We start from the raw sequence: 24,334 nt of genomic DNA on the forward strand, positions 1-24,334 counted from the left end.
CAGCTTCCACCCAGCCGTGGGCAATAATGGCACGCATCTGCCAATCCTGACTCGGGTTTGTTTGGAGAGAGAGAGAGAGAGAGAGAGAGAGAGAGAGAGAAATCTGCCATGAATAGCAAACGGGTTAGTGTGAGGAGCCTAATGAATAAACCTCAATGGGAGGCAGTGGAAATGCGACGTGCTGCTGCTGCTGGCTGACCATTTGCAACAGTTTTGTAACGGGATCAAGAGCTTGGTGTGAGTGTGTGTGAGTGTGTGTGAGTGTGTGTGAATGTGTGTGTGTGTGTGTGTGTGTGTGTAAAAGTGTGTGTGTATCTGAGGGAGGGGAGGATGGTGTTATAGTTATTTTAGTGCTAAAATGTTATTTACCCTAAAAACAATTAAGACTGATGATCACTGGTGTTTAATAGAAACCGGTTTATAATTTACATTTTTATTTTATTTTAATCTTTTTTTGCGCAAATATCGCAACAAATCAGTTTCCCGCTGCGGACTGAGGTCAGTTTATTCTGTGTTTATTCTTTAATAATAAATGACCTATTTATTAATTTGAAATAGTTAATTATTCATTAACTGAAGCTGTTGTTGTTATTCGAGAATATAAATCAAGCAATTTACATTTTCAGCCCCAAGACATTAAAACGTATTTTTAAAAACAGAATTAAAAAATGCATTAATTGTATATAGTATATACATTTATTTAATAATTATAATGATAGTGATTTTTGGAAGGCAGATCCCCTGGTATTAAAACCATTTTGTTGACACGAGTTGCTTAAAGAAAACGCACCGGAAACAAATGGAATTACGCTTGAAAATATATATTTTTAAAAAAGCCTGAATATGAAAATGTGAGAGTTGAACCAAAGAGCTTGTCAGGCCTCTTCCTTTTCTTGTGTGTTGTGTGTGTGGGCACAGAGGCAGAGCAGCCTGGCGCTCACAATAGAAGTAATCGGCTGGAATCGTGAGGGTTGAAAAGTCAAGCAGGCCTTTTATTATGGAGCCGCTGTGAAGTGGCAGCAGGAACAACACAGTGGATGGAGCTTTAAATAAAAGTCAGTGGACAGACGGGTTAAGTCCTGAGCGTTAAACCTGCTGATTAAACTGTAACCACTTATTCATTAAAACGAGTATCTCTCTGTCAGACATGTATTCTGACTTTACAACTAATGAATTGTACTTTATATTCTCATGTGGTGCCACTGCAGCACTTTTATCTCAACAGCATTAATATAATGTTGCTTTAAGGTTCATCTTTTTCTTTTATGTTGAAATTTTAAATTGAAGGATATATGACACATCAAACCACTTTTACTCTGAAAATTCGGTGTATTACTTATTATTATTATTATTATTATTATTATTATTAGTAGTAGTAGTAGTATTATCAGTAGATGAATAACTTTCAGATTTTCCACATTAAATTACTGGATCAATTTTCAGAGCAATATTTCTGCCCTCTGTTGGATTTTAGGAAATAAACTAAAAGTGTAGCTGATGTAATTCAGAGGTGAATTACACACAAGCCAGTGGCTCTTTAAAATCACTGCCACCCACCCCCCCCCCCCCCCCTGTGTGTGGGGCCACATTCAGATGCACATTTTTATATCTATTATAATGAGAAAAATTAAAGCCCAGAGGTGGCGAGAGAGACTAAATGCATTCTAACCTGAACGCTCCAACAGGAACCGAAAACCTTCATTTTGGCCTAAAGGTCACAGCTATTGGGGATTTTTTTTTTCTCTCAACATAAAAGTGCCCTGAAGGAACACGCTCAGGCTTTATAAAGGCGACTGGGGAATAATGCATGTACGTGTGGCTGTGGACCTGTGTGTATGTGCCGCTGCTGCTGCTGCTGCTGCTGCTCGTCATGGAGGTTATTTTATTCTTCATTTAGAAACACTGGCCACAGGGGCCTGATTTAAAACAGCCAAAGGTTCATGTCAACTTCTAATATTATCGAGGTTATTAAGGAAATATTAAAATACCTTCCTTGGGAAAATAAGACTTTTAATTTGTCAACAAACACCCTCCTTTTTGTTTATAGCGTCTTACACACTCATGTCGTGAGAAGAGCCTTTGTTCCAGGTTATTGATCCTCTGCACTAAAATGGAAAATTGTTGCCTTTGATGAAGTTTAGAAATTGAAAGTCTATTTCTAACCTTTGACCTTTAAGATCCATTAACAACAAACACTGATGTTTGTCTTCATACAGCAGTGGAACAAACTACATGTTACCTACATGACGTTATCCAAATGTCAATAATTCATTCATGTTATTTTGTGTGTGAAAGTCATTTCTCAGTATGATCTCGAAGAGGCAGCTCAGTAAAAGTGTCGCTGAAATGTTGTGGCCTCTGCAGCACAGTCCGCTTAGAGAGAGCAGAGACAGAAGAAGATACAAGGCTTGTATACATTATCAGCCCCTGTCAGGTTATCAGAGTCTTTCCTTACACTCTGGACAAGATCTCACATCAAAGCTTTGCCTCCTGTCCCTACAATGTCTGAGGAGCACCAAGTCTGCCACCTAGTGCCGAGGAGGGGGGACTGTCTTTGCGATCAGTACAAAACAAGAGTTTTGTAGCGACCGACTGTAGCTGGTGAAATTCTGCAGAAATAACGAGGTTTAAGGTCCGGATGGACACAAGATTCAGTTGTGTATGAAATCTCGAGTCGAAGACAAGAATCCTCGTTAAGCCTTCACAGTGCAGAGTGCAGTTTATCCACCAGTGTTTTCCATACAGTTTTCTCTGTAAGCCTCTAAAACATGCAATAAAATATCAGCACAGTTAGTGTGTCACATAAACATTTAGAAGATGAGGTGGAATGCCAGTCGGCTTAGCTGCTTTTTCATTTGGTAATGGCAACTATGCTGCTTAAAGGGCCTGAGTACTCCAGTGATTTTACACACGGAGCTCTGTTTACACATCAGAAGCAGCAGAGCTACACAGCCCGGGACAAGGGTTGTACGTTGTCTTGTCTTGGCTCTGGAGGGAGCTTTCTAAAGTCTACAGAAACCCCGGACGAGGGTTATCTCCAACTGGGCTTGCATACCATAAATCCATGACAGAAATCCTGCCTGACAAACTGGGAGTATGGAGTTTGAAAGATGTGGGCATTTATCTGGCAGACGGGGTCCGTGAAAGATGCTATTGAGTTGCATTATTGGAAGTGTAGGTTCCAGCATTTTTGGAGCTTGGCTCATACTAGGGCTAAAAGTCAAGATTCTCAGCCTGTGCTGCAACTATTTTACACCATTAAAAATAATAAATAATAAATCTGTCTCTTATGAGTCTCTCAACTTTGTGGAAATGCACAGAGAAATTGCTAAAGTTCTCCTTAAGTCAACAAAAAACAAATGTTATTTGACCTTCTGAGTGTTAAATGCAGGCTGTCAGTGTTTTAATTAATCTAAATATAACTATAGTGGGCGTTGGAGCAGGGGTTTACTACCTACTGTCCATAGACTATGTAGGTCAAGACAGATCAAGTGATAGACAAGTGCCTATAAAAAGTTGAGACAGCTATTGATAGACCTCGTGGTCAAATTGTTTTGTCACCTATGGAAAGTATTCACCCTCCACGGAGGGTTTTCTTTTATATTTTATTACTTTACAACATTGAATCTCAGTAGATGAAATAGTATTTAATATCTAAATACAAACAACTGATTGATTTAAATAAGAACAATAAAATACAGAATGAACTAGAAGGGCAGTCGGTGAGCGCAGATCTCCACCCAGTGTCAAACAGCGACCACCAGACTTCAGAGAAAAATATTCCAATTCTTTGAAAATGATCTGGATCCGCTCCAAAGTTTTACGGGCTCTTCCCTGGCCCGCGGCCCGTCCCTCCACTGAGTTCAGCGCAAATCGGCTCAGTACATTTGTAATCCCGCTGACAAACCGACACGGGTGAAAACAGCCTCGTTGGCGGAGGTGATTTAAGGTGACTTTGCTTGACATATACTAATAATCAGTTGTACAGTTTTTATAAGTTATCTTATCATAAATTGTGATCAGCGATCTTAATCCCTGCATCTAGAAGGATCAGTCGTGAACACAACACATCACTACAAACAAATCTGTGACACATCCACTGAAAACTGCGGTTCAAGGCTCTGAACGTCGCTGGGATCTCAGTCAGGTGTGTTATAGAAAAAAGGAAAGGATGTGGCACAGCTGTAGAAGAGAGGAGCACTAGTGAGTGAGGCCACCAAGAGATCTGCAGGACTGAGATATGAGACGCACAAACCTGCTGCTGATAAGATTCACCTGTCAAGAGTTTCCCCCGACAGGTGAAGAAACACTTGTGATCTGAAGCTAAGTGTTTGCCACAGGGCGTGTGGGAGACTCCAGTTAAGTAGCAGATGATTCTATGGTCTGATGAGACTACACCTTTTTTTTTTTGATTGGTAATATTAAGTTTTCTGTGATCACCACTGCAACAGACCTCACAGAGAAACACAGCATAAGGAGCCTGGGTGGCGGCAGCAGCATCTCGCTGTGGCAAAGCTTCCCTGCAGCAGACCTGCAAAAAGACCTGGGAACACTGAAGACGAAAACCAGTGCAGAAAAATCCAACAGGAAAAACCTGCTGCAGTCTGCAACCGCACTGCAACATGGGAGATGATTTATTCCAACAAGACAACAACCCCAAACATCAGGCCAAAGCTGGACAGAAATGGCTTCAGAACAACAATGACTGGCCAAGTTAAGAGTCCAGACTTTAAAAATGACTGTTCACTCACAGTCCCCGTGCAACCTGACAGACACTGAGCAGTTTCTTAAAGAGGAATGAGGGGAAAAAAAAAAATGCAGTGTCCAGATGCGTGGAGCTAAAATTGACAAATCCACACGGACTCAGGACTGTAACCACTGCCAGAGGAGCTTCTACTACACATTGACTTTAAGTAGGTTAAAAGATTATGCAATAATATCTTTAGTGCTTTATATTTGTGATTCATTCACTCCAACTTTTTTAGAGATTTGTTTCCCTTTAACGTGAAGTTTTTCTTTGGTGATTGGCAGGAAAACTTCTTGTTACATCTGAGATTTAAATATTAAAAGAAACTGAACAAAGTCTGTGACGAAAAGCAGGAAGTGGCACTGACGTACTTTTATAAAAAAAAAAAAAAACTAAAACGTATCAAACATCAAGGTTTTACTTGTGTGTGAATCTTTCGCTTGAATTTTAACATTTAAAGGGCAAATTCAAGACCACGACATGTTGGAGCAGAGAAAGTCAAATGCACAACTTTCATTCTTCTTACGGCACATTTGACACTGTCGCAGCCATGAGCCTGTTTCCAGACAAGATAACTAATGTACAGTTTCTATAGTTCTTTCTATAGTTTCAGCTGGTTGATATTCACCACGTATAATTAGTATCTGCTGTTGCTAATAACTGACTGCAGGTCAGCTGTGCAGAGAAAGCCGCTGCATCATTAATAAAAACTTTGTGGCTTCACAGGTTATTACCAAAACGATTTAATATTTTTCTGTAAAGATCATGTGAGACGCAACGTACTGAGGAACTAAAAAACTAAAATGAGGAAAAACTTACTACAGTTTTGTTTATCACACACACACACACAAACACACACACACACACACACACACACACACACACACACACACACACACACACACACACACACACACACACACACACACACACACACACACACACACACACACACACACACACACCTAGTGTTGTTTAACTCCTCTGTAGATTCTTTATGTGGATAAAAACAACAAAAAAAACAAACATATGGTACCGTAAGCAAGTGATACAAACTATTATTTTACCCATTTAAAATTTATTTTCAAAAATACAAAACAAGGAAAATAAGTATATGTACACAAACACTATTAAAATAGAATATGTATTGTACAAAATATGTACAGCTATCCTCAGACTGAAAACAAATCCTATCTGGTCCTTTTGTCCTTGATGGTGTAGTGAAGGACTAATGGTTGGGCCTGGGAGAGAAAAATTGTAAAAAAAAAAATAAATTAAAAATTAAATTATTACTTTTGCATCTGACACATTTAGAAGTTGAATAATCAATACATTTTGAAGTGATGTAAAAAGTGAGTGTAAGTATTAAGGTTAGCGATTGAGAATTTGCCATTAACACAGCATCAGTGAACTTTCTCCTGATTTTCAAAATGAGCTAGTAAAAAGAAAATCTGTTCAAGTGTGAAGGAATGTATGACATTTGTTGGCACTAGTGGACACTGGCTGTACTGTACCTTGCCAAACCAGTGTGAGAGCCATAGTCGTTTCATGGTCATGTGATCGGGCAGAGACTCGTTATTGAACAACATCTGGACCTATAGGGAGACCACACAAACAGATGTGAAGGGGAATCTGAAAGCAACAGCTGGGATTATTTTTATATGTGAAACGTTAGTAAAAGATGCGACAAAGAAGCAGAATACATTTAAAAAAAAAAAAAGCATACTCTTGATGTATTGTGTCTTGTGTCTCCATCATGAACTCATTTGTTAAATGAGGCTTAATCACAATAATAAAAACACACGTGTCCTTTAATTGAAGATTTAACTCAAACGGCCTTCGGCGAGTCACAGGAAATCTACTCCTTCCCTACAGAGCTGAGGGAAACATGGCTGACACCAACAGGTTTGTTAGCTAAAAAGATCTGGACAGGGTTTCAGCATTTCTCTCCTGTTTCTTTACTGTTGTGACTTTGTTTAATTAAAAAAGGCATTTGGAGTGGCAAGTGGAATAAAAATGTTCATAAACAAGGTTAACACAAAGGTTTTATTCATGGTTTTCTCAGGCAGCTCTCTGCAAGCGACAACACACAACAATCCTGCTTCAGAGTTTAGGATCGGCTCTTCGACCAGCTACCAAACGGTCGGCCGTCTTTAAAAAGGTTACCCACGGTTTAAAGAGTCTTTATGTTGTCGGTTCAACACAGGCTCTTGGTTGGTTCTCAAAGTAACACAACGACAGGATGTATGACCATGTTGCTCATGGGTTTCAAACACTTCCTGTAGTAAAACATCTAAAAGGAAAAAATCTAAATCAGACGGGGGTCCGTGGTCTAATCTGTGTCAGTTTAGGACTTTGATGTGAAAATTTGGAGAGCCACCGGCATAGAGTGCATGTCATGTTGCTATGGTTACATGCAGGTCACCCATGGTTAATTTTACAACATTTCATTCCGCTCATGAATCTCATTAGTAAACTCTCAGCACAACAGGTTCTCGATAAACGTTGAGTAAATGACAAAAAAGGAACCCGCGAGTGTCACCAGTGTTTCTCAGTCGGAAATTCTTCACAACAATAAACTGCTCCAAAGCCAAACGCTGATTTAAAGTAAAGTAAAAAGGTGTGTGCACATGAAATAAAACGATCCAGGTGTAATTACTAGAGATGTATTCTTTGTCTTCCATAACTTTCTCTCGTGATGCAGCTCAACTGCCACATTTCACACATTCATCCTCATTAGCAAAGGCCAAGTAAATGTTGATAAACCTGGAGTGTACGGTCACGTGCACCGTCACGTCTTCTTGTATCGGATCGCTGACTATGACCGACTGACCTGGTGTTTTTCCACGTTTAGTCGATGACAGAGCACTTTCCGTAGGTGTCTCACTTCCGCTCGGACAGAACAGCGAACAAACTTCTGCTGTGGAGACGAGGTCAAACACACACATGTAAATCTTCAGGGAGGGAAAACGACCAGTCAATGACACGTTCAAAAACAAAACAAGTCTTTACTGCTCCAACACTTGTGGTCACCGGGGAGCTAATTAGGCAGATGTCTTGTTTACACTGCAGGTTTAGATGCCTGTTTACTGAACAATGGAAAATATCCCTCATTTTCTTTGCTTGAATTTACTTTTTGTTGACTTACACTTCTGCTTTTGCTGTTCAGTAAAGTAAAAAGCCTGACAGTCATAAATGTCTCTTTAGATTTGCTCGTAACACTTGAGGCACTGGCTGGTGTCTCTAAACTGCTGTTTTAAATTTTCGCATTTAAAAAAAAAAAAATGTTTTTAAAATGTCTATCCAACACTAAACACGTTTCCAAGCCTATAAGAAAAGCAAACTAATAATGAGGAAACGGTGTATCAACAGTGTGAGGGCATACTCCCGTTACAGTTCAGATTTACAGCTGACAAAATCCCAGGTTACTGCTGGACGCTTTCCAGTCTCAGCTGACTTATTACACGCTCTTAAGCCAAAGAGCTAAATTTCCTTTCCCCCTGCATGAAGTACAAGACTGTATTTCTTTAAAAGCAGAGGCAGAAATTTCATTTACCAAATTTCCACCTCTGTAAAAACAGATGAGAATGAATGGACGAGCTGCACGTCCAATCAGCTTCAGTAACAAAGGTTAAGAGTCAAAAGTCAAATCCAGAACACTACAAGGACAAAGCTTTCCTTGGAAAGCTGATCCAACATTAGACTCCAGAGCGCGTTTACGCTTTTGTCTTTATATTTTAATAAGGACGCTGGCTCATCTATTTCCACACAGAGGTTACGGAGAAAGACAACTGTGCAGCACGAGTCAGGAATGGAACAAATGAAGCTGCATGTTACTATTATTATAATGTAATATAAGTTACAACAATAAACACATTTCAACTACACACAGTGGTCAGAGAGGACAGGGGTGTGTAATGATGCCCTAACACTTGCAGCAGCAACCAGGTCTCATCTGTTTCAGTGCACCATCAAGACCATAACATCTCCCATTCAAACTGATCTGGAAACAGTGAAAACATTTTTTAAAAACTAATTCTGAAATCTTGTTTTGGATCTAAAACCGGAGGAGGGACGAGCAGCAGCACACATGCGTTTGTTAAACGAGGCTGCCCTCTGCTGGCTGACTGAAGTCTCTGCAGTCGGTCTAATAATGAGGGTCGGGGCAGCGTGAACAATAAGCACAGTGGAATTTGACACAAGCCATGTGTTTTAGTTAAACTGCTCTCCCAATGATCATTATTCAAGTCTTGATTCAGTGAAATCTGGGCATTATACCTCGACACACACCTCCCTGGACAAATGGGCCTGTCAGGAGTGTCTGGCCACACAGAGAAAACCCCAGTAACAACTGACAAGCTCTGCATTTTTTTTCACTTTGGTGGGTTTGGAATTGTTTAGCAAGCAGTGTTTCAAACACCTTTACATTTACATTGCCAGGATGTAAAGTCACGAGGAAAAACTATTAGAATATGAAAATCTAACAGCTTTGTTTTAAATTGCTAAGAGAATCAAACACTATAAATGATCTGTTGCCATTATTTATTCCAGGCAAGGTCAGGCTGGGTTTGGCCAAAATAATATGTGCTGATACAACTTCCCTAAAACTCTGATTTTAACCAGATATTTTATATTATTTAGAAAAATGAACAGAAATCTTGACATGACAGATTTAAGAAAATAAATGTATAAAACCCTGCAGGTGGTGAGCTCCTCTGTTTGAACCAGATATCTGCTGCAATCCATTTCCAGTTTTTTCATTTTGTTGATTTGGACAAAACAACCCAGTTTCGTGACAGAGCCACAGTGGTGCTTCAAACTGATCTTTAAATCATGAACACACACATCTGGCAGCTCATAGTTGCTGCTTTGAAGTAGATCTTATTATTATTAATTATAAAATCTCCAGTTATTGAGAGATTAGTGGTCAGGATGGGAAATAAAGAACGATTACAGCATGCTTCACTGGCGTACTTGTCCCACTTATCCCTGTCTCTCAGTGCGCACGAGGCTTTCGTCTGCAGTCGGACTAACCAGCTCTGAGCGCTGATTTCTGCTGCTGCTGCAGATGTCATTGTGCCATGTATTTGCTTAGCAGCTAAAGGCAGAAAATGACTTGTTAAGGCTTCAGAGAATCCGCCCCTAGAGACATGCTTTGCCAAGTCACTTTTGAAAGCATCCATAACCAGCTCAACAATTTCTCCAAGTACACAGACTATTACTGAAATACAATGCTAAATACATCTAGGGTAGTTTTATTGGTATGAATGACTTACCTGAAGAGTAAGTTTTGTCTTATCTTTTCCAGCGAGTGATGAACTGTAAAGACAAAGCAGAAGAGACAGTAATGAAAAATACAGGACAGGTTTATCTTGAAAACTCGTAACTAACAAAACACATTCCAACACAGTCGCCTTCGTATTCATATTATGAGACTTCTGTCAAAATGATTGTATTTTAGAAAAACACACAGAGATCACTTCAAGATAAATCCGTGGGAGCTCACCTTAGCCTTTCTAAACACAGTGAAACCTGCTCATCGTATCTGTAGAAGTGAGCTTTCGAATGGTCAAAGCTCGTGTACGGTAAACCTGTAGCATCAGGTACTGCATCTGGTGAGAAGAGAAATAAAGTTTAACTTTACAAAACGAAGAACAAATTAATCACCACGCTGTTGACCGTCCAGGTTACTGCAGTGTGGTCAACCCAACAATATATCTCATCACCCATATATAATTCAGGGAAGCTGTCGTTCATTGTCGGGATGTTTGGGAAAAAAAAGTTGAATAAAATGTTCCACTGTCGTCCATTTCCAATAAATGTCATATGATCCTTGGCAAGTGCAGCACATTGGTGAGTTTTAAACCAACAATGTCACATAAATAGGAGAGAAAAAAAAGTTTAATCCCAAATCTGATCTAAAGTGAAATCACAGATGGAGACACAAAGTGAGGACTTACCGTCTCCGGTGGGTTGGATGACTCTCTCTAACCCACGTGACTGATAAAATTCCTTTATTCGTTTGTCTTCACCTGTTTAAAAACAGGAACGCACCATGAGACTTATTACACCAAACATTTTCCAGCACGCTGGCACAGAGAACAGAATTTTTTTACATACTTTCTTGAAGTCCAGGCACCAGTTTGTAGACAATGTCTTGCATCACTCGATCCAGTTTGAGGTTGAGTAAAGGCTGCGTCTCGTGGATTTTGATGTTGCACATCGGACAATACTTGCTTGTTTGCAGGTATTTCACAATACAACTTTTACAGACTGTAGAGCAAGAAGAAAAACAGTCATTTTATTCTGATTAGCCTGATGACGTCCTGGTGAAAATGATTGCGAAATGGCAGAAAAACTTGTGAATGAAAGGAGAACAGATTATTGTTTTTTGTCCAGCTCTGTTAAAACTCACAGGTGTGCAAACACTCTGTAATTGTTGTGGCATCTATGAAGTATCCCGCACACAGGTAGCAGACGATGTGTTCGTTCAGGTCCTTGATCTTCAACTTCACCTCCTCCTGTTAAGACAAACAAAAAGGTGTAAACGTTAATTTATCCCCCGAACAAAGAAGCACAATTCATCTGCTTAAACTCAAAACAAACTTCTCATCTGAAAGCAAAAGATGTACAAATTTTGGTTTATGTTCTGAGGGATAAAGACTGCTTAAAAGACTAATCCGCCCTAAAACAACAGTCAGGTGCCCACATGAACACTGCACCTGGTTTTGCTTGCTATAAATCCTTCCTCCTGTCCATGCCGGCCTTAGAGAGATTGCCTTGTTAGTATGAAATTCTCCCTCTCTGGTTTACTTCTGACAGTTTTTCCATATTGAATTTTGTTCTAAAAAGATGAGACTGTGGATTTTGTAACTTAAGGGGATCTCTTTCTGTCAGACCAGGAGAAATGATATGCAGCAAGCTAAACCTGTGTCACATATGGTAATGTGAGTACTGTTTTAAGACAGACTTGAAAAATTGCGAATTTATCCTTTATAAAAACAGCTGAACCAGAAACCGTGACTCCGTGAGCAGCAACTCCAGGTCAAGAAACAAAAACTTTTGACTGATTATATAATGAATAGCAGTGTGAGTTTAACCTAAAAACCAATGTTATGACTGCTACATAATGAGCCTCAAACTGAACTGAGGACTCAGCACTGCACCTTTCCGTTGTGATCTTAAAGCCTGGGATGTTTATTCTTTCAGCTTTCTTCACACAGTGCACTAGGTTTAATACAGAATAAACACTCAGCGGCCACTTCAATAAGAATTGTATAAACATACAATCAAGACAATGTTTTTTTTTTACATTTCAGAAATATTCAAATCCAATAATGCAGTCCAGAACGACACCACAACTGACTTACGACATCAACATTAAAACATATGATTTAATAACCTCTATGAACATTACAGTCAACACACAAGTAGACTTGAAGGCTGAAAGCTGCATTACATTGCATTGTACAGATGAACCGTCTTTCTCTCCCCGAAACAGAGCTTTTCCAAAACAGCCAGCAATGTGTGTGTGTGTGAAGCTGAAAACTCTGGTTTGGTGTTTCGGTGTGAACAAATAAAGCTTTTAGCAAAAGGATGAATTAAGCCAGTCAAGTTAGGGTCAGTGGCTGTGTGGCAGTAAAGTTAAGATCAGATTTAGTCTCCTCTAACTTCCACTGTGATCGTTCATTTTAAACACCAGTAAAGCCGAATACACAGCAGAGCATTTTCCGATTTTTATAGATTGATGACTTTCTTTGTAATATCACATTTTAAGCCGTATATATGCTGAAGACACTTCGAGCATGAAAAGAAACTTGGTCTGCTGGACTGTCCATCTCACTCCTCAGTTTGCTGTGTCAAGACCCACAGGGTGCCTTTTAGCAGCTGACCCTGACCTTTGACCTCACAGTGTAACGAAGAAAGTAAAACCGAATGGCCGGTGAAGTTTTAAAATTAAACTACGCTGAACGTGAAAGGGCTGGACAGTTTTTTTTTTTTTTTTTTTTTTTTACAAGTGGGTCAGAGGCCAAATCCGGTTTTCGGACCGACGGGGTCAGCTGAGAGCAACGTCACAGAACAACTCCACAACACCGAACAAACTAATGTAACCGCTGCAAATAACGTGGAGTTGTTGTTCCCGTTAGACACACACACGCCGTTAGTTCGTTATACAACAAGCGGAGCGAGAACCCGCGGAGTCAGCAGCCGTTACCGTCCCTGCTCGCTCATTTAGCGTTTGAACAAACAATAAAGTCCCGGTTGAACTGGTGAACGCGGCTGAGTTTATGGGCTAAAAACGAGCGGAATAACAGTTAGTAAACGAGATTTTAAGCACGTTGAGACAGAACAACACGGGTAGACCGCCCCCCCCCTCCTCCTTTCGCCCCCGGTCCACGCATGCTCACACACGGCTCTCTTCAGCATCGCTCTCCCTCTCTCTCCATCAGCGCCGCGGAGACGACAACGATCTCCCGTAAATGCGCGGGTTTAACTCGCCTCTGCCGGAGTCTGACTCCCCGCACGTTTCTGTCCCGGCGGGAATGAGCTCTAACAACACGGCCACTCACCTCGTTCCTCAGCGGGTCCAGTTTGTAGACGGACTGTAGCTGATTTCGTAGCCGCATCGCTATGGCCATCGGACCTTGCTCCGCCATCTTTGAGAATTATGCTTACTTCCGGGTAAACCGGATGTGGTATATTCAGCAAGCTAGAGAAGGCGGGTAACTGTGAAATATAAACAAAACAAAATCAATGAATAAATAGTATGAATGTAAAACTAATAAGACGCTTCTTTACCATACAAAAATAAAATAATAATAATAATGAAAATAAAAAATAAATAAAATAGAGTTTTTCCACGTCATCATTGTATGCAGGCCTGCACATTTTCTTAACTTTATCATGTAAGATAAATAAATAAACAAACATACCAATAATAATGATGATGACCACGCACTTTCTACACCAAATTAAGAGAAAACTGAGTCAAGTGGTTCCTAGTAGATAGGCTTCCCCTCCAACCCCCACCAAGACTGTTAATTTATACCCCGTGGTATCTGACAAAAACATAACTGTATAAATGTATAAACTGGCAATAATTATTTCATGTATATTAACTACCTTCTAACCTTACTAGGCAAGCTCTCATCTAATCCTACAAACTGAAACAATTTAAAAACGTTTCACCCCAAAATAGATTAGTGGGTGTTAATCTGCTGGATTATCAAGCAAAGATGTGTGTAATTGCTGTAATGGGTGTCATCTGCTCACCACTAAATTTTTTCTCAAGAGCCTCCTAGAAAGTTAATCCAACCATGGTTAAACATTATAGCAGGTTTCACTACAATCATACCCATCTCCAAGCAGTTAAAGTTTATTTTAAAAAAGACTTCACAAATGTATCTTATCTTATTCCCTCTATATTCCTATATATATTCCTGTTTCTGGTTATTCTCATGTTTATTTGTATTGTGCCTGAGAAAAGGTTGCAGAGAAAAAACTAATACATAACAAGAGCATAAGGTACAAATAAATTACTTTATGAGAATGCTAAACTGAATAAAAATGAACTATGCCTGTTTCCTAAAGGAACCCAATGTAGGTGCAAGTCAGGTAAGATATTCCATACTTTAGGAGCATAAGTACTGCCTGCAGTCTCATGAGATTTAAGGACATGAAGGAGTTGGTGTTTCATGGTTTAAGAGGTGTGCTGGGCACATTTGATATATACTGTAGAGCCGGGCCATTAAATACCCTAACCCTTTATATACCAGGACAGGAGTAAGATTAATTGTATTCTGAAAGTAACACAATTTGATGGCCTGTATTGATTATTTCTACATCCTTAGGCTTTGAATTTATGTATTAAGTTTTATACAACAAATTGCTCTTTATGTTTTAATTTAGTTCTGCACATTATTTCATTTCAGGGACGTTTCAATGTTCATCCATTTGTTAGTCCCTATTCTGGGCAATAGAGGGCACTGCAGGCATGCGCTTCAGTCAATTGTTTGCAGCCTTTGGCATCTGCTGATACCCATTTAAGATCACATAAAGAAATGTCATTCAGTCATTCATGTACTCAGGAGTTTAATATAGTTGTTGAAAAGAAGACGGCATTAAAACTAATGAATCCACTGCAGCCTCTTGCTCAAGCCAGGCCTTTGAGTTCACACAAGGCCTTAAAGTCTTAAACCAGCTGGCATTATACTCCTACATTTACTGTCTAATCTATTTCCATGTTTACCTGATTACACAGTACTTTACAGTACTTTATTGGATGTTAAAAGCATGCTGATAATGTATCTGGCACTGGCTTAGATTAACATGGGGAAAAGTGAGCTAAGATACTGCCATACCCATAGGTGTTCCAGGATAAAGGGTGAAGTGTGGGAAAAACACTTAACCACAGTCCTCAGCAAAACAGAGAATGTGGTGGGTCTTGTAACCTGAGTCCTCTGACATCCTGAGACCTACAGTGCTCAGGCAGGCAAGCTGCATGCAATCCTATTAGATCTGGTAAATTATGTTAGACACTTTGATTTGAATATCATTAATATCTAATCAGCAATGTAGGATCAAAAGGTAAATCAAAAGGTGCTGAAACAGTAACTCCATCACTATGTTGCATCACACAAAACTGCAAAAAAATACAACTGAATTACATTTTTAGAATATAGAAAAGGCAAAATGTGCTTTGCAAACGCAAATATACTATACTCATCCTTATCAAAAATATACAGCTGTTAGTGTGATGTAATTTAACAATGTACACTGAGGAATAATATCAGTTAAATTATGCTTAAAAACTTTATTTAACGACATAAAAAATCATCTAAATTGAGTTTAATTGCCTCTACAGGTATAATCTTTGCAGTGGTAACCCTTTTCAGTTAGAGGAGAGCTTGTGACTGCTGTGTTTGAACGCTGCGACTGTTTGGGGGGGGGGGGGGGGGGGGTGTTGAATGAGTACTTCTCTCCCCTCCCTCAACAACAACCATCAAGGGGCTCTTGAGAAAAGCACTGAACCATCGGCTCAGTGGCCAGCACTAGAGGACTGTGGTTGTCCTGGGCAGCTCCCAGACCTAGATATGTTTAAATATGTGTGAATATGAAGCAGTGTTGAAATAAAAGAGTGTGGACTCAGCAAACATTTCTTTAGATAATCATGTGGCTTGTGTATTTGGGGTAAGATTATTTAAATCAACAGTTTGTATTGTGTTGTGCTGTATTTTGGGTGTTTATTTAGGCTTTTGCAGCAGTGAAATGTCTAATGCTTTTTCTACATATAATATATGTGGGGGTTTTTAAGTCAGACGTGGGCAAGAACCAGTTTGTTTTTCCAAAACGTACTTATAATTATTTAATTATGGGAAGAATAAAAAGTAATAGCTTTGCGGAAAAATTAATTTCCAAGTAGGGGGGGGGGGAGAACGTATTCTTGGTTGTGGCTCAGTTGCATCTGAATTAACGTCGTCTACCCTGTTTCAACAGGTCGTCGTATTGGTATTATATGTGGAGGTCTCCTTGATCCCTCCCAGAGGGCTTCCAACCTGCGGACCACCCAAAAGCTGCCATGCTAAACAAAGACTCGCCCTTCATTCATCCTTTTGTAATTCCCCAGTGTAACGGAATGACTGGCAAGTTTGTCTTATTCCTACCACCTCAGTGAGTCTGTAGCAAGCAGAATGTGCAAGCCATTTATTGAGACTGTTAAATCTGGCATGAATGCTTTGTTTTTGGGTGTCTATCAGTGATAATTAAAGACTCATAATTGATGCAGCTTTTCTTTTTCTTTTTTGAAATTTCTGAGAAATATTACTTTAAAAAATGACTCAGACCTTCATCAACTGCCTAATAGGCTGACATTGGCTTTCCAAGCATATGTACGACACAAAATTTAACAAAGCGTCATTCATTCTTGTTCCCTTTTCCATTCATACTTTTGAGAGAAAACTTGTAACACCTTGCACACTGTATTTTTTTTTTTTTTCTTCAGATGAAAAGACAAGCTCTTGCCAGCGAGGTCTAAATCAGACTCTGTCAATAGAAATTGGGAGATAGAGAAGGCACAAGCAATATATTTTCATTCTTGGCAGCCTTTTTCAGTTTGAAGAGCCGTTGTGATCAGTCTCGCTTCACCGAACCTTCATAGTCGGGCCTTGTGTCCCCTGCTGTCTGCCATTTCCTCTTGCCATGTAACGTCTTATCTGCTGGGTCTGCGAGGTCACTGCTTATCTGATTGACAGGGCTTTGACTCTACGCAATATCCAAATAACCTGAGGGCCTGGAGGCGCAGGAGGACCACAGCATGGCAGAATCCACCGGCTGGGAGAGCGAGAGAGAGAGAGAGAGAGAGAGAGAGAGAGAGAGAGAGAGAGTGAAGAGGCAAAGGAGCATGCAAGGAGGGAGAAGATCAAGACGGATCCAAGCCTTTCATTTATTGTCATTACTTCACGTCAAAATCATGGACAGTATCTCCTATTTTCTTGGAGTGTCTGCAGATGTGCCAGTAATTTCTCCCGTCCTTCACTTTGATTGGAAATGATTTGTTTATCTGATCAAACACCTGCCAGGACTACAAAGACACTTGTATTATAAAGAATTTGGGGATTAATTTTTAATTCAGTAAAAGTGACAGAAATTTAAAAAAAAAAAAGAAAAAAAAAGAAAAGAGGAATGGATTACACACATATTCTCTGTATCTGTCCTGAGGTTGGATGTTAACTATTACTCCGCCTAATCAAATCATGCATGAGGAAACTCCTTCAAACTGCCGGGCCGTGAATCATCTGGAAACTCACAGAACTGATAGAGACCCCGTTTACCTCTGTCCTGCACATCCTGTGCCAAAACAACCAAACAACCACCCTGCTACTAGAATCTATGTTCCGCCATGCCAAAAAGGAGGCCCCCATCCTCTCTCTCTCTCATTCTCCCTCTCACTCACTCACTCTCTCTCTCTCAGAGCAATCAGAGCATGCAGGGGTGGACTGCAGCTTTTGTCTCCTTTGCTCCAGCAATTGGCCGCCAAGTGGCAAGCTAATGACGAGAGCCCTCTTGGAATGACTCCACAGCAGTACAGCTTGTGCTATTTGATGGGCAAGGGCATAATGAATGATGTAGGGCAAGCCCTTAGGCCTCCCCCTGGCACAAAACCCAAACTCCCAATATCACAATCTGAATCACTTCAAATGCTGCAAAAAAAAACAAAAAACAAAACACACACACACATGCATAGGAATTTGTTTCAGTGAGAAAACAGTCACAGAAATGTATAGCATGCACTGACATACACAGTACAATGAGAAAACAAGTCAAATACAGTGTAAAAGAACACCAGCGCTGAACATGGGTTGTTTTTTTTAGTTGGTTATCACATCAGCTCAAAACAGAGCAGAAACAAGATTCATTTTATCCATTTATTTTTTTCATTTATCAGTTTATTTGACAGGTAAGAACAGGCCCATCGATCAGCAGTAAAACTGAATAACACAGAGTTAGCCTCAAGGGCACGTCATCATCTGTTGTCCTTGACTAGATGTTAAAACGGTATCTTGGAATCTTATAGAATAACATCTGTTATTCAAATTTAACAGGTATAAAGTAGCACAGAAACAAACATTAGTATATTATTCACCAGTAGCAGAATATTGCCTCACAAACAATGAATTGGAGTGGGCAATAGAAAAATAGGGACATAAAATAATCATGCAATTTTAACTATTGCCTCTAGCAAGATTCACCTTTAAATAATAACTATGATGACTGTGAAAAAAACGGCAACACAATTGCAAAAAGTGAGCAGACAGGATGACAGACATAATCATGTTAAAATGTTTGATACAGTCCCCCCCCCCAACAAAACATTATCAGAGGTGCCAGCTCACACCGATGGAAGCTAGTTCTCCACATCTGCTCACATCACTCATCATCAGCGTAATAAAGTCCCGCAGGTTTTACTCAAGCTGAGTTCATTTTGTTGGTCTTTGTACAACAACGTGACAAACTGAGCAGGGGCTTTCAGTTGGTGCGTTATCTATACTGCTTGTTAGTGCAGTTTGAGAAACTTCAGACATTCTATAAGATAATATGATCGTCATCATGTCCTTCACATCAGCAGTTATTGCATGTATTTATTGTGTCTGAGTAAAGGAGCAAATAATGAAAACAGTTCATGCATAATATGCACTCGCTTTCACCATCACTTTCTTTTTGTTTGTTGTAATAAAATCTCTTACAAACCAAATGCATTTCATTTTACTCGTACAATAGAACTGTAACTTTTCCTTTTTACTACCTGTGAAGCCAGGATGCCTTAAAAACTGGAGCCCTCAATTTAGATAAGCTAGAGGCCAAATAATGAATGACACTGTTGGAAGATGCTGAGATAAGACCAGTTTGCCAATAAGAACAAGTTGGCCTGCCAGTGTCAGAGAAATCTCCGTATTAAATCTTATTAATGTGGCACAATAGAGCTTTGTCTGTCATCTATTGAATTTTCATCACTCACGTGTGCGTGCGCGTGTGCAGCTTTGTGGAGAGTGTATCTGTGTGCTCAGACCTGCACGCAAATGCACACACAGAACGCAGTGAGCCGTGATAACTCTCAAGCTTCTCAGTTATTTCAGGATTATTAAATGACTTCGACTTTTCTCCACAAAGGACGTAAAACATGAACCTTTTCATTATAAAATAATAGAGAAGTAATGTTAGATCATTGTAAAATCACAGGATAATAATGTAGGAAGACAGTCTGTGGAATTGTGCGGTAAATCCCAACAGGTGACCAGTGGGACATATTAACAAGCAACACTCACTTATGACTCTTAAGAATCTGGATGATGCGCTCAAAGCAGTCAAAAAGTTGAGTGTGAAACGGTGGACTTAGGGTCACCATCTCGGCTAAACGTATGTTCAAACTTGTGAAAATGGCGGCCGAGGAAAGAGGACACATTGTTGGGGATAAACACAAACATCAAAGTAAAAGACTCATTTTAAAGTCATGGGAGCAAAGCAGCCAGCAGATCTTCAGGTGTTCACTTGCGTTTGATTTTGAGACAACGTTCGTCTGTCAAAATTCTTGTACTAGTACCAGTGAGTATACTGTGTACACGGTGTACTACATTTAAGTGCACTAACAGAAGAGACACACTGATTGTCCCCAGCCTTAAGAGCTACTTTTCAGGCACTTACTGCCTTGAGTGCCCTTGAGCAAAGCACAAAACCCTGAATTGTTTCACTACTATATGGTGCTAGATGGTTTTAGATTTGCATGCTCTCTCTCTCTCTGTCTGTCTCTCTCACACACACACTCATGATAAGGCCGATTGTTGCATGTACTCAAAATCTACCTCCCTCATAACAAAGCAAATCATGTTTTTTTATGGATCAGGGTATGTTGCATGATGGCGAATTTCAGTAGCTTTTGTGAGAGATATAAATTTCAATAAACCTCCTCATTCTGATTTTCGTGATTGTTCATCTCTCACGTGATGTGACTAAAATGTTACAGGGATCTCTGAGTCCATTCATGCGAGATTCCCAAACTCGCCCTGCCCACACTGATCTCTCTTTGAAATTTAAGACCCACAAAGAGCCGAGGCACACTTGCTCCTCTTGTCATCCGCTGTATCTTCTCTGTGCAGGGAGGTGCACGCTCGCTTATCACGCAGCCATCTTATCTTCATGGGCATTTAAGAGAATGAGGGTGAAGGGATAACAAACTCAGCAGAGAGGAAGCGTCGCCTAAATCCCAGAGAGGCATGCAGGCTAGGCGAGTGCTGCTGTTACAGGCTGTCTACGCTGCAGTTGGACCGATATATTGGTTTTTATCAGTATTGGACTTTTAATAAATCTGACATACGTGGTGATTGGTGTAGACAGCAATGCATCAATAAAAGGCGAGAGAAAAAGAAGACGACAGGTGTGAAAAATTCAGATTTTGACATTTTTAAAAACCACATTTGAAATGTTTTATCACGAATGAAATGCATTTACTGAATTTGCTAAGATTCAAGAATACGCAGGTGAGAAAGGTGAGATGGATCACGCACACCCGCTAACCTTAAATTGCGAACTGTTGACTCTAGTTTCATTATTTTGGGGCATTTTGTCTTTTAGAGACAGTGGAGAGTAGACAGGAGATGAGGGCAGAGAAATGGGGGATGATATGTAACAAAAAGTCACAAGTTCAAACTGGTGATGTTGCATTTAACTGGTCAATGCCAACAGGGCGCACACAAATTAGGCGCTTTAATACAAACATATTGACAGGACTAAACAGTGCCATCTAGCTGCAACCACACACACAAGGCCAAGGACAATAGTGCACAATTAGATATACATTTACTTACAGGTATATACAAGTTTCTGATGGCACTGGGAGCACTATTCTATTGACGCGCTGTTCTTTTTTATGCCGTACCTACATAAATATCAGTATCGGTCTCATTTAACCAACTGTAACTCGGTCGACTGCTTAAAACATGGTGGCCCAGTAATTCCAGCTTGCAACATCCAGATAAATGCACATCAAAGCATTACGCTGCTCCAAGAAGCCTCTGAGAATGCTGTGAGTTTGTGTGAGATAATGGCAACCCTTTGATGCCCAAGAGTGATTTGGTTCAAGCTTTGTGGCGCATTATTTCCCTTTTGGCCCTCCTGGAAAGAACTTTGATGAGGACCCAGAAGAGAAGACCCTTATTGCCTGCACTTACTGTGTCAATAATGGAATTGTTTTGGAGACTCCCCCCCACATCTCATCTTCTTCTCTTCCAGCCTCGCATGCAGGCAGCCTTTCATCTATCTTTGCTATCTTCTTCCGTAGCATGCAACTGCTGAGATCACCAGCCCACCGCGCCGCCGCCACCGCTCACTGCTGGAGGAAGTAGTCTATCTGCACGAGTAGTCTCGATGACGCTCAGCCTTCACTCTCACTGATGCACATGGGATGAGATGATGAGTGTTGTGTTTACACAACACATTCATAACACGCACATGATACGATTCAAAGGTACTCATGAGTGAACAGACCGAAGTTCCTCTTTGTTAGTCATTGGGATGATATTTAGCAAAGTGTTACAGGTTTTAAAACAAAAATCCTCTCGTCCTGTCATCTAATTGACACTTCACTTCTTAAGCCTTTACATGTTAAATTTATATGAGATTTCTTTCAAATTATTCTGCTGACATAATAATTTTGTGTGTTGTAAAACCCCTGTGAAAAATTGGTATGTGCTGCTTTCAGTGTCCCCTGTCTGATCTGAAGGGGATGCCTTTGTCATTTCTCCTCATAGGCTATAGTGTCTTTAAAGAAGCTGTTTGTAAGTTTTGCTATTGCTACATAGCCAATGTTAGCATCAACAGCTGTTTACTAACCAGTCAAGAAGAAAAGTTGTGATTTCAGCAACCCTATTGTCCAGCTGCATTCTGTATCACTTCTTTTTTTCTACTGAAGTTAGCATGCTAACTAGCTAGCCCCAGCCCAGTCGGACTTTCTCGTCACTTTCCGATACCGAGTCACTGTAGCGTCCAGGCTGTCCTGAAGAAGTAGCGCTGCTCAGAGGGCGTATTATAACCTGTTGCATTGTAAACGCAACAATGGTTTAAGCTCTTAGCTCCTGTATGTGAATGGAAAGCTGCATTCATCTACAGTTTATAAGCACTCTGGAAATGTGGTTTGCTAAAACAATGTTAATTATCTACCAGAGAATATTACTGCCATTATGTGTTACTTCATATGATAGAGTGCTTTTCATAAACCAACAGATGTCCTTAAAAAAAAAGATTTAAGCAGTTGTATTTTTCCACAATTTCATTTCATACACTGGTTTTGAAAAGAAAAACAATTAAAATCAAATCCGATCTTTTGCATGACATGTTACCTCAGCTCTTGGTCACACAAACCAGAGCCCAGTCCCTAATTCCACACAAAATTAAGAAATTGTTAAAGGCCATACATCATTTTTCAGGCCCCGCCGAAGAAAGCGGCTGTTTCTAGTAATTACAGGGAATCAAAGACTAAGTGGTGCAAGATCAAAGGAAGGCATTCTTCTGTAATCCTGGGGTGTTGCAAATCTTTTGTAATCTGGTCGCTGCGTTCCACCACTGTTTGACATCTATTTACTGTATAAAAAGGAACGGGGCCATCAATTATGCGCCTGCTAGTGCTATTGTTTACTTATGCCAAACCCTGAGTGCCGGGGCCCTCTTTGTGAAATATAGATCTCCCCTCTCCCCTGTTTGCTCTCTGGTGTCGAAGGTGTGCTCTCTTGCTTGCCCTTGGCTTTGGGTTGGGGGTTGTCTGGCTGCTTCCTGGTCTGTGATGTAGGCTGAGAGATTAAGGGGGATAAGAGTTTTGGCGGCTCTCAGTTTGCATGTTTGTTCATTGCTGAGATGTGGAAACTGACATGTCCCTGTCTATCACCTGGATGCAGTGTCGCAGTTAGTCACCTAATCTCCGCTTTCTGCTTTGATTTTCAATTTGGTACACATGGAAGACCTAAACCCATTCAATATGACGTTGCAGAAAGAATCCGTGGTATTTTCTCATGAATAAAGTTCTCTGATTGATGAAACACAGAAGTCATTTTGTCCAATAATTGCCTGTTGAAAGAGGTGTCTATATTTTCTGTTTTAAACAAGGTGTAGAAGTTATTGCAGTTCATATGGACTATCTATTGAACTATGTGTTATTATAATCTACATCAGTGGTTCAACCTTTCTGGTTTGTGACCGCATAAAACACAGCAATATCCTCAAGTCTTGCAAACTTATATTTATTTTGTGGTGGTCCATGATGAGGGTTGCCAATATCATTTCCCAGTTCCTCATATAAAGGCTTTAAAGGAGCGTTTTGTAAGTTTTGCTATTGCTACATGGCTAACGTTAGCACTAACAGCTGTTGACTTACCATTCCTTTAATCGCCAAGAGCTGTCTCCGGCGGTGGAAAGCAACACCAATGTTATCTCTTGTCTCTATCACGTCTTCTCTTCTGCTGAAGTTAGCATGCTAACCAGCTAGCCCATCTCGTCACTTTCTGATAGCGACTCGCTGTAGCCTCCAATCTGCCCTGAAGACGAAGCGCTGCTCAGTGGACACCTTCTTATCAACTTAAAGCAACAATGGTTCTTGTCAAGTGTCAAGTCTAACTATATTTTTTTCTTGTTTTTCTTTTCTGTTAATTGTCTTGCAATCTCATCTACATCACTTATAAAATGTTTAAATATAGGCCTATTGGTTAAAATCCAAGTGATTTTCCAATAACTAGTATACGTTACACTTACAGTTACCTTACTGTGAGTGAAAGAAGAGTTTGACTCACAGTGTAACTGAGATACATGCAGGTGGAAAGCTGGACTGGTGATTAGATTGCTGTGTCACGGAAGTCACAATCAGCAGTTTTGTTTCTTGTGGAAGTGTCTTTGAGGCCTAAGGGGATATGGATCTCTGTCACATATCATCCCCATCTCTTATCTGTCTCTATGGGCAGAAGTTCCATAAAAATGATCTTAAAAAGAATGCATTTGGCTCCGTTGGCTGAAATGCAATCATATAATCACAACATCCTGTGTTCGGATCTG

General features: G+C 40.1%; 1 protein-coding gene across 2 annotated transcripts; it reads right to left on the minus strand.

The window, feature by feature from the left end:
• Nucleotides 1-5,805: 5,805 nt before the first annotated feature.
• On the minus strand, nt 5,806-13,428 carry pcgf1 (polycomb group ring finger 1). 2 transcript variants are annotated; one of them, XM_056382018.1, is made up of 9 exons: nt 13,318-13,428; nt 11,163-11,268; nt 10,868-11,020; nt 10,708-10,779; nt 10,254-10,359; nt 10,024-10,066; nt 7,581-7,664; nt 6,262-6,342; nt 5,806-5,988 (listed from the first exon to the last, which is right to left on the minus strand). In XM_056382018.1, the coding sequence occupies exons 1-9, from the start codon at nt 13,402-13,404 to the stop codon at nt 5,938-5,940; spliced, it is 783 nt and encodes a 260-aa protein (XP_056237993.1). In that variant the 5' UTR covers nt 13,405-13,428; the 3' UTR covers nt 5,806-5,937. The 2 variants fall into 2 exon arrangements, with proteins under 2 accessions (XP_056237993.1, XP_056237992.1); XM_056382017.1 differs by having other exon boundaries at nt 7,581-7,667.
• Between the last annotated feature and the right edge of the window lie 10,906 nt (nt 13,429-24,334).

The sequence above is a fragment of the Seriola aureovittata genome, chromosome 8 (assembly GCF_021018895.1).
Source record: "Seriola aureovittata isolate HTS-2021-v1 ecotype China chromosome 8, ASM2101889v1, whole genome shotgun sequence".
NCBI lineage: Eukaryota > Metazoa > Chordata > Actinopteri > Carangiformes > Carangidae > Seriola > Seriola aureovittata.

What these genes read in the sequence shown, in the direction of transcription:
- pcgf1 (XM_056382017.1), bottom strand. Translation starts at nt 13,404, where the DNA reads ATGGCGGAGCAAGGTCCGATGGCCATAGCGATGCGGCTACGAAATCAG. An exon ending in CTGTGTTTAGAAAGGCTAAG is followed by an intron (nt 10,067 to 10,253) that starts GTGAGCTCCCAC and finishes TTGTCTTTACAG; the next exon opens with TTCATCACTCGCTGGAAAAG. An exon ending in TCTCACACTGGTTTGGCAAG is followed by an intron (nt 5,989 to 6,261) that starts GTACAGTACAGC and finishes TTTCTCTCCCAG; the next exon opens with GCCCAACCATTAGTCCTTCA.